The 10,434-nt window shown below is 44.1% G+C and overlaps 1 protein-coding gene and 1 pseudogene across 3 annotated transcripts in view; both read left to right on the top strand.

The window, feature by feature from the left end:
- The window catches only part of LOC102493904 (60S ribosomal protein L35 pseudogene), a 1,723-nt pseudogene extending 373 nt beyond the window's left edge, over nucleotides 1–1,350 (top strand).
- Nucleotides 1,351–5,950: 4,600 nt separating this feature from the next.
- The window catches only part of ALG8 (ALG8 alpha-1,3-glucosyltransferase), a 28,475-nt gene continuing 23,991 nt past the window's right edge, over nucleotides 5,951–10,434 (top strand). The window contains exons 1-2 of one of the 3 annotated variants that reach the window (XM_014593011.2): nucleotides 5,951–6,097; nucleotides 9,944–10,022. In XM_014593011.2, the coding sequence (XP_014448497.1) occupies nucleotides 6,003–6,097; nucleotides 9,944–10,022 (174 nt within the window). In that variant the 5' untranslated portion in view covers nucleotides 5,951–6,002. Of the gene's footprint in view, nucleotides 6,098–9,943; nucleotides 10,023–10,434 lie in introns of those variants that run through there. The other 2 variants (XM_006161896.3, XM_027765685.1) reach the window with 2 other exon arrangements.

The raw sequence follows: 10,434 nt of genomic DNA, 5'->3' as shown, positions 1-10,434 counted from the left end.
CCCCTCAAAAAAACCCACAACAGGCTGGTAAAAAAAAAAAAAAAAAAAAAAAAAATCATAGTACCTACGTCAGAGGATAGCTGTGAAGACAGACAAGCAGAAGGGTTCGACATGGTGCCAGGGTACATTAGTCCTCCATGAAGCAGCTCTTGTTCTTATTCAGCCTTGAATCCCCCTGACCCAACACAGGGCCTACACATCTAGAGAGCTCTGTAAGAACACAAAAGGCAAAAACAATTGTTGACAGGAAGGCAAACCAGATATGGTAGGATCCTCCCACCCCAAGAGCATGGTATTTTGACTGTTTGTTTTTCACCTACATGCAGTCCTATCTCTGTGTGATGATTCATTTTAGGAGTTAACTTGACTGAAATGAAGACTTAGAAACTTGATAAAGCATTACTCTGGCTATGTCCACAGTGGTGTTTCCAGAACAGATTAACGTGCGAGTCTGAGTAGTCTCCATGTAGACGATGACCCACCCCTTGATGTGGGCAAGCACCATCCAATCAACGATGTGCTCAACAAATAGATCTCTTTTGAGAGAGAGAAAAATAGATAGTTTCCTTGGATATCAGAACTTGAGGCTTCTGGGACCGGCAGGTGGCATGGTGGCTGAGGCACTGGATTCCAACATGGCTGACCACGGCTCAAGTCCTGGACCTGGTGGTTTGCTTTCTCACTCTCCCTTTCTGTGTCTCTCTCTGGTCAAAATTGAAGAATAATGATAATAAGTAAAATTACAAATAAAGAAATCTAAAAAAAAAAAAAAGAAGAAGAACTCAAGGTTTCTCTGCCTTCATCCTCCAGGATTCATACCAGGGGCCCCTGGGTTCTCAGGCTTTCAGCTTTGGACTTGTGAGTTACATCACTGGTTTCTCTGCCTCTGCATCCTTCACGCTTGGACTGAGCCATGCTACCAGAACCTACAGATCTCCAGCTTGCAGAAGGCCTGCTGCAGGACTTCCCAGCTGCCATAATCACGTTAGCTGATTCTCCCAGTATGTCCCTTCTTATGTATCTATAGGTTCCAATCAGGTCTGTCTCCCTAGAGAACCCTGACTAACACTCCCTGGTAGTAAGAATATGATCATTTTAATATGTCAACACATTCTTTGCTATTCCTCCCTTCGAAAAGTGAAGTCTAATTGTGCCTTCCTTGACTATGGGCTGGACTTAGTAAAAGGTTTCTAACAGAGAATAAAGAAGGGACAGTGTGTATTTTCAGAGACTAGGTCATAAAAGGCATTCCAACATGCGCCTTCACTGTGCTCCTGGGTCACCTGATCTGGCAGAGCCAGTCAGCACATCCTGGGGACATTCAAGCAGCCCAAGCAGAAGCTCATGTGACAAGGAGCAGAGGTTTTTGCTGGCCTTGGAAGTAGATCCTCCAGCTCAGTCAAGCCCTCAGTTGATTGCAAGCCCCTAAGCTCATCCTAGACCTCATGAGAGACGGTGAACCAGAATCACCCAGCTAAGCCACTCCAGAAGTCCCAACCAGATACTATGTTATACTGTCTCTTAAGATGCTAAATTTTGGGACCAGTAGATGGCGTAATTGTTACACCACTGGACTCCCACGTAGTTACCCACAGTTCAAGTCCATGACTCCATGCCTTAAAACTCACACTGTGTTGGGACCAGCAGTTAGTGTAAGACTATGTCGCTGGACGCCCATGTAGTCGACTGTGGTTCACGTCCCGGACCGGGTGGCCTAAAAATCACAACGGGCGCATGTGCATGCGTGCCGAAGATCCCAAGAGGAGAATGGAGGAGAAGGGATTGTGGCATGGCCATTCCCTCTGGGGGGGGTGATTTCTCGCTTTCTGTCTCTCTCTGTCTGTCTGGTGAGCACACGCGCCCTATAGCAAAAACATTTTGAAAAAAAAAAAAGAAAACTCACACTGTGTGTAGGTGTGCATGTGTGTGTATGTCCATGCCCAAAATCCCGAGAGGAGGGTGGAGGAGAAGGGATTGTGGCATGGCCATCACCCCCCTGCGGGGGAGAGGTGATTTCTCACTTTCTATCTCTGTCTCTGTCTCTTCAGTGAGTGTCTACACCCTACAGCAAAAATCTCTCTAAAAGATGCTACATTTTAAGATAAATTATTATGCAACAATAGGTGACTAATAAAGCATCTAAATGCAATACTGTTCATTTTTTTAATTTAAATTTTTTCTTTTATTCACGATAGAGCACATGTATGTACATGAGAAGAAAGACACGAGCTGCCTCCACAGGATCTGGTCTTGCTGCAATCCTCCTCCATATCCTCCTGGCTACTGGATCCTGGACATTTCTGCCTGTGCCTACTGTGTTTCAGGCCAACCAGGTAGGGAGCAACTTGAACCATGGTCACCATCTGGGATCCAGTTGCTCTTGACCAGTATGTTGCCACTGCACCACAGAGCCAGCCCGTTTTTACTTTTAAACTTGGAATCGGACTGTTTCTTTCTTACATTAATTGCCCTCCAAGGAACCAGCAGTTAGCGTACTGGCTATGTCACTGGATTCCCATGTAGTCGACCGTGGTTCACGTCCTGGACCCAGTGGCTTAAAACTCACGCCACGCGCGTGTGCATTCGTGCCCAAGATGCCGAGAGAACAGAGGAGAAGGGATTGCGGCATGGCCATACCCCCAGGGGGTGATTTCTCGCTTTCTGTCTCTGATGAGTGCACACGCCCTATAGCAAAAATCTCTCAAAAAAAAAAAAATTGCCCTCCAAGTGACATTTATGAAAAATCATTCTGAGATATATAAACAATTTATTGAATTAATGTCAATCTTTGGTTCACGGTCTAAAACATGTAAGACAAAAATAACAAGTCTGTAGGTACTGAGAACCCAGAGCTGCTAGTGAGATCAAGCCCAAGTGCTGTCGCAACCACATACTGTCATGGGGATCAGGGGCTTTCCAGTCACCTGGCATCCAGAGACTTAACAGAAGGAAAAGAGGCCAGGTCACACAGTGAATGAAAAACATTACCATGTTGTGTACTGTTCCATCTACTCAGATTCTACAGCTTGAGGAATCCTATAAAACTGACATTGGCCCTTTTCTGAAATCTCCCCCAGTGTCCCGAATGTATTTGGGTGAGTGCACCTGGTTGGCGAGGGGGGATCAGGGACCCAGGGCAAATATCACATTCACATCATTCAACATTGTCTGTATGGCACCAGCTGCTGTGCTGCAACAACCAAGAATAGAAGCAGACAAGGTCCCTGCCCTCATGGAGTGAGGGAATTAGATGCCCACACAAATAAACGTACAACTGGGGGCCCAGAGGTGGTGTGCTGGACTCCCACACAGTCAATCCCAGTTCGAGTCTTGGACCTGAAAGCTTGCTTTCTCACTTTCTTTCTCTGTTTCTCTCTGATAAGCGTATATGCCCTATACAAATTTAAAAACAATAATGATTTTTAAAAATTAAATAATTCTTTTTTTTTTTTTATTTTGGAGAGGTTTTTGCTACAGGGCGCGTGCGCTCACCAGACAGACAGAGAGAGACAGAGAGACAGAAAGCGAGAAATCACCCCCCGGGGGGATGGCCATGCCGCAATCTCTTCTCCTCCATTCTCCTCTTGGGATCTTGGGCACGCACGCACACATGCCCGGTGTGAATTTAAGCCACCGGGTCTGGGACTCGAACCTCGGTCGACTACGTGGGAGTCCAGCAACATAGCCATTACGTTAACTGCTGGTCCCAAAATTAAATCATTCTTTTTAAAAAATCTGAGAGATGTGAGGTAGGCAGCTACAGATAAGCATCTAAAAGTGAGAGAAGAGGGCTGGGCATGAAATAGAAATATGTACACAGTACTCCATGGTGGCAGTAGCAGTTGTCGGAGGGTATAAGCTTGTATTAGAACTACATGGTCACATAACTGCAGTACATCTCTCCAAGTTATTTAATCTGATACTTTGAATATTCTGTCCTGGCATCATGTCAGACAATTCATTCTCACTCCTCACAGTCACTTTCCAAGGGAGAAACCATTTTTTTTTAATGTTTTTTAAGATTTATTTATTTATTCATTCATTTATTTTAATTTGACCAGAGAGACAGAGAGAGGGAGAGGAAGTGAGAAAGCAGGTTACCAGATCTGGGACAGAAACCATAGTCAGCCATGTCGGCGTGTCCAGCGCCTTAACCACCATGCCACCAGCCAGCCCCATGGGTGAAACCATTTTTAACTATCTACAAAAAATGGGACTGAGCTTTGGACAGTTTAAATCATTTATCCAAGGTCAGTGCTGTGGCATAGTGATTGAGGGAACCCAGATCCTACATGACTGACTCAGGTTTCAATCCTGGTTATTTAAAAATCATTCCAGGGGATCAGCAGATGGCATAATGTTTACGTCACCAGACTTCCACATGGTTGACTGTGGTTCAAGTCCCAAACACAGCGGCTTGACACAGGCCGGATGTGTGTGCATGTGCGTCCAAAATCTCGAAAAGAGAATGGAGAAGGGCTGTGGTGTGGCCATCCTCTTGGGGGTGATTTTTTGCTTTGTCTCTCTGTATCATTCCAATTTTAGTGTCTCTGTCTCTACCGGGAGCCCACGCACACTAAAGCAAAAATCTCTCATTAGGATAAAAAAAAAAAGTATATATAGATATATATAATCATTCCAGGTGGAGCCAGGCCAACAGGTTACATGGTGGTTAGGGCACTGGACTCCTACCCGGTTGACTGCAGTTTGAGTCCTGGGCCTGGCAGCTTGGTCTCTCTCTCTCTCTCTCTCTCTGGTGAACACCTGTGTCCTATAGCAAACTAAAAATAATAAAATTAAACTTAAAAAAAATTTTGAGAGGTTTTTGCTATAGGTTGTGTGCATCACCAGAAAGAGAGACAGAGAGACAGAAAGCAAGAAATAACTCTCCGGGAAGATGGCCACACCGCAATCCCTTCTCCATTCTCCTCTGAGGACCTTGGGCACGGTCACACACGCGCGGCGGGAGTTTAAGTCACGGGGTCCGGGACTCGAACGCGGTTGACTACATGGGAGTCCAATGACGTAGCCATGATGCCATCTGCTGGTCCCAAAAATAAAAATTCTTTAAAAAAGAGAAAGAAAGAAAATCATTCCAGACATCTCTATCTGTCCCAGATGCTGACAGGATGGAGAAATGTTAGACCAGGTTAGGCGGTTGACCACGCCCTGTTGGGGTGATACTTTCTCCTGATTCTCCCCTCTGAGGAATGCCCACACCCTTGGCAATTGAAGTAAATAAATCATTTGTCCAAAATCACACAGCGCAAACCGGGAACGAGACTAATCCTATTCTTTCACCTCACCGTTTGTGGCTGGGGTGCGAGCAGCACCGACAGAATCTGAGTGTGAACCTGAACGCGAATCCTAAAACGACCCGCAAGTTCTTTGCACCCTGATCGTGAGAAGCACTCGATTCCAGCCTGCCTCGGAGTGGGTTCCACTCAGGCAGGAACTGCCCCAAGGGCCTAGCTCAGCGCTCTAGGCACGTGTTTTTCACCTGGGTGCCTTTGCTCACGTCATTCTGTAACTGGCGTTAATTCTCCGGTCCAGGCCTGCAGGCTGGGCTGGTTACATCTGTCTATTGGAACTCTTCTGTAACAATTCTGCCTCCACTAGCCTGTGTGGTAAAATCGTTTTCTCTCATCAAAGTATCTCCAACGCTAGTCAAAATCAGGACACAGAGAGCAGAACCAGCCACCACTTCCACAAACTAGCAAATAAATCTCAAATCTGTCGCGGCGCAGGCTCGCGCAGGCGCAGTGAGGCCCGCGCAGGCGCAGTAAGGCCCGCCCAGGTCCGCGCAGGCGCGTTGAGCCGGTCTAGGCCGGAGAGATGGCAGGATAATGGGCGGGAAGTTTAAAGCCCTGAGGTCGGTCCTCCAGCCCGCTAAGGCTGGGCGCATGCGCGCGGCTCGCGCGTGCTGCCGCAGAGAGCCCTCCCCTCAAGGGCCGGATACCGGAAGTGGCTTGAGATGATCGAAAGCGCCTTGTCCTGCAGCAATGGCGGCGCTTGGAGTTGCGGCGATTAGTGGCCATTGGTTTTCGGCTCTGGCGCTCGGGGTGACTCTCCTCAAATGCCTTCTCATCCCCACATAGTAAGGGAGCCGCACTGCCAGGGCTGGGCGGGAAGGTCCCGCGGTCGATCAGGGCGCGATAGAAAAATGTGAATATGTCTGGGAGTAAGGAGGAAAGAAAAGTTTAGGTTGTGTGACCGCCATCCGCGTTTGTTGAGTCTCGCCAGCCGCCGCCGGCCTGATTCAAGCATGGCATCTGACTTGGGGCAGGCCACTGTAACACTTTACCACCTGTCGTCATCTTTAATATGCAGATCAAGATCGTCTTTCTCCACCTTCCATTCAGCCAAAACTGTCAGCAGCTTAAGGTGCCAGGCACTGTTGTAAATCCTGGAGATGCAGTGAACGAGACCTTTCCAGTCCTTGGTGGAGTTAGTGGGGGCCGGTAGACAGATGGGAATGTTTCAATTGGTGGTAAGACCTATAGAGGAAATAGTAACTAAGTGGGCTTTTTACTTTTAGAAGGTGATGTTTGTGTTAAAATATGGAGGATGCAAAATAATAAGCAATTACAAAAAAATAAGCAATTATTATTTTGCAGTTCAGGCATGAGAAAAAGTTGAGTAGTAAGGCCTTGTGGTAGGAAAGAACTAAGACCACAGATACTCTGCTGTGTGGAAGATGGGTGCAGGCCCAAGACTGAAAGAAAGTAAACCAGGAAGCAACCACCAAGTGGTGGTATGTATACAGTGGGGACGCAACACTCAATAGCATCCTACTTCCCTTTCTAACTTTTTCCCTTTTCACCCTTAATCCTTTTTTCCCTACCTTCCAGGTAGGGCCACTTCCTAGTTTAGGATTTTGTTGATTGATATCCTTTGATTCAGACCCTTGGTGACCCCTCATTGGATATGGGAAGGCTAGCTGTGTGTGTAGAATGTATGTCCATACTGATTGTATATGTAACATATAAATGCAGTGAGATGTATAATGACTCAGTCAAATGGCTTACAGGAACCTGAGGAGACAAGGGTTGGTCTGTTGAACTCTCTGCATAGCTGAAATCAAGTAAGAAACATCTTTCCATTTTAAAAGTGAATTGGAAAGGGCCAGGTAATGGTGTGGTGGTGAGGGTGACCTTTCCCACCCCCCATGGTCAACTGCATTGGTTGAGTACAGGACAAGTAGCTTGAAAAACGAGTTGGCATGTACCTGAATGCCCAAAAACCCATCCATGAAGAGAATGGAAGAAAAGGGATTTCAGCATGGCCATCTCCATTGGGGGTGCTTTTTCGGCAGGCAGACATGGTCTATAGCAAATTCTCAAAAAGAGAATAATTCCAAGTTCAGTCTAAGATGTCTAGCATCCAACTAATAAAAATTGCAGAAAAAGAAAAAAGAGATGGGAGGAAAGTAACAAATAAACATCTCCCAAAGTTGAGGGATACTAGAGTGCCCAGCATATTGAATGAAAAAAAAGACCCTCATCAAAAGAAATCAACAGAAATCTCAGACTGTTAGTGTGATTTAAAAAAAAAGAAGAGGCAGAAAAAAAAGAGATGAAGGGAAGATCATAAAGGAGACTGTTGAACATTTTATCCCAAATCCAATAGAGAAGCTTTCCAAAGTGAGTGAAAGTGATTTTTGACATCAAATTCTATACCTAGCTAAGTATAGCAGAAGCAGAAATAAATAATGTACAGGTCACTACATTTTTGAAAAGTGAATATATATGCAAATAGCATCTAGATCAATAAGCAGGATGTTACCAGAAATCCTTCTCTCTTTCCAGTTACTTCACTGCCATCCCAGCAAGAGTAATAGTGTTCTGACTTAACTCCATAGGTCAAATTTTGCTTACTTTTCAGTTCTATACAAATGGAATCATATACCATGTTCTCTTGGGTCTGGCTTCTTTCACTCCACTCTGAGCTTATACGTTGTAGCATATACTTATACTTTGTTCAGTCTTGTCACTAAATAGCAGCAGTTCTTAAAGTTCTTGGTCAGAATTCCTTTATCTTTTAAAAATCATCAAGGACCTTAAGAGCTATATGTTTACGTGGGCAGCATATTAGATGTTGGTCATTTTAGAAATTCAAGCTGAGAAATTGTTAAAGTACAAGAATATACAAGCACAAATTCTTTTTTTTTTTTTCCCTCTCTGGAGAGATTTTTGCTATAAGGCACATGCACTCGCCAGAAAGACAGGCAGAAAGAGAGAAATTGCCCCCAGGGGGGATGGACACCCTGCAATCCCTTCGCCTCCATTCTCCTCTCAGGATCTTGGGCATGCATACATACACGCCCAGCGTGAGTTTAAGCCACTGGATCGGGACGCAAACCACGATCAACTACATGGGAGTCCAGCAACATAGACATCACACCAACTGCTGGCCCCACAAGCACAAATTCTACTAGTCATCAGTGATGACATCACATTACGTAGCCTCTGAAAATCACTGTTTGCTCATGAGAGAATGAAAGTTAAAAAGGGCAAATTACATCTCAGAATTATTATGAAAATAGTTTGGCCTCATAAACTTCTTAAAAGAGTCTTCCTGAGAGTCTGGGAGTCAGATTAGACAGCCACTGTTCTCTAAAATTCCATCGTATGCATGTTCCACAATTTATTTAACATTCTACCATTCATAGACATTTAAGTTATCTCTACTTTTTGTCTTACAAATAGTGCTGCTTTTGGCATTCTTATATAATACGTGTCTTTTGGGTATATATCTAGAAGCTGGAATTGCTAGGTCCTCAGTTCAGTTTTGAGTGGTGATTTTGAGGAATCTGGGAAATTCAGGGGAGGTTTTCAGCAAGAAGTTGGAGATGTCTGTCTCTAGAACTCAGAAAGGAAACCAAGGTTGCACCTTGTCATTTGGGAGTCACTATAGACAGTAGAATATGAAAGTGAGAATACGATTGTCCAGAGATGGAGCCAGCAGGTAACATGGTGGTTAAGGCACTGGACTCCCACAGGAGCGACTGCAGCTTGAGTACCGGACCTGCCAACCTGCTTTTTCACTTTCCCTCTCTGTCTTTCTGATGTGTGTATGCACCCTGTAGGAAATTTTTTATTAAAGTAATAATGGTAAGGTTAAATTTAAAGAAAAAAATAAAAAAGTTGTACAGAGCAGGATGAGTTGCATAAAAGAGGACCAAGAATGGAACCTAGGAGAACATCAATAGTTACCTGATGAATATAAGAATGGAAAGCCGTAATTCAGACGTAGAAGGGATTAGTAAGAGACGTCAAGTTGTCACTGTGGAAAGGTCATGTAAAACATATTAGAAGGTGTAAATTGGGCTTTGTGTGGAACTCACTGTTGACTTTGGTGAGTGGTTATTGAACAGAAATGTATTAAACCCATCCATGCATAAGGACATGGAGGGAAGGTACAAGAGTAGAGAAACAAAAAAAAAATCTTCATGAAAGTTGAGATATGCTTGGATATATTTATAAGGGGTGGGGACTGCAGGTGGGGAGAATTTGGAGACATGGGAAAGGCAAGGCAACAGCCTTTTTATACTTTCTCTGGTGAATTCCTAACTCATCCTTGAAGATCCACCTTGTATGTTAGGCCTTTTCCAGATAATGAATTTTGTTATAACTGTTAATGAGCAAAAGTAAGTCACTTCTGAGCCAGAGTCCCTCCCTTAAGAAAAAGTATGGAGCTTTTTCGTTGGCCCTTTACAAAGCTCTGAGACCCTTTCACTGACTTATAAATCCCCTACAACTTTCCAGAAGAAGGTCCAACCTCCAAATAAGTGAGGTGTTTCAGGATTATGCAATGCCTGCTTTGTCTGCATAGGAAAGTAAGCTTTGACTGTTTAGGCACTGTCGGTCCACTTAAAAGTATAATTATAGAAATTAACAAATGTTTCCAAATCTCATTTTAGTCATTTAATTTTTTCGAGTAGCTATTCCACAGATTTTGAAGTCCACCGAAACTGGCTTGCTATTACTCACAGTTTACCAATATCACAGTGGTATTTTGAGGTAAGTGTTAGTTTTGAACTTTTTAATTTATTTGTTTAGTGATATATAAAACCATGTAATGTTTTTAATATGAAAACAGTTTTCCATTTATTAATACTTAGTGTGTGGGGGGTGTGCAGGGGACCTACAGGTAGCATGGTGGTTAGGGTGCTGGACTCCCACATGCCTAACTATGGTGCAAGTCCCGGACCTAGTAGCTTGCTTTCTCACTTTCTCTCTCTCTTTATCTCTCTCTGGTCAAAAAAAATTTTAATATAAAAATTAAAAATTAAATAATTCTTTTTAAAAAAAGAAAAAAACTTAGAGAGCCAGCAGATGGCATGGTGGTTAAGGTACTGGACTCCCAAATGGCAGATCACAATTAAAGTCCCAGATCTGGCAGCTTGCTTTCTCAGTTTCTCTCTCTCTCTCT

This window comes from Tupaia chinensis, unplaced genomic scaffold (assembly GCF_000334495.1).
Source record: "Tupaia chinensis unplaced genomic scaffold, TupChi_1.0 Scaffold139431_1, whole genome shotgun sequence".
NCBI lineage: Eukaryota > Metazoa > Chordata > Mammalia > Scandentia > Tupaiidae > Tupaia > Tupaia belangeri.
Note: the sequence above shows the minus strand (reverse complement) of the source record. Positions and strands in the feature narration are given on the sequence as shown.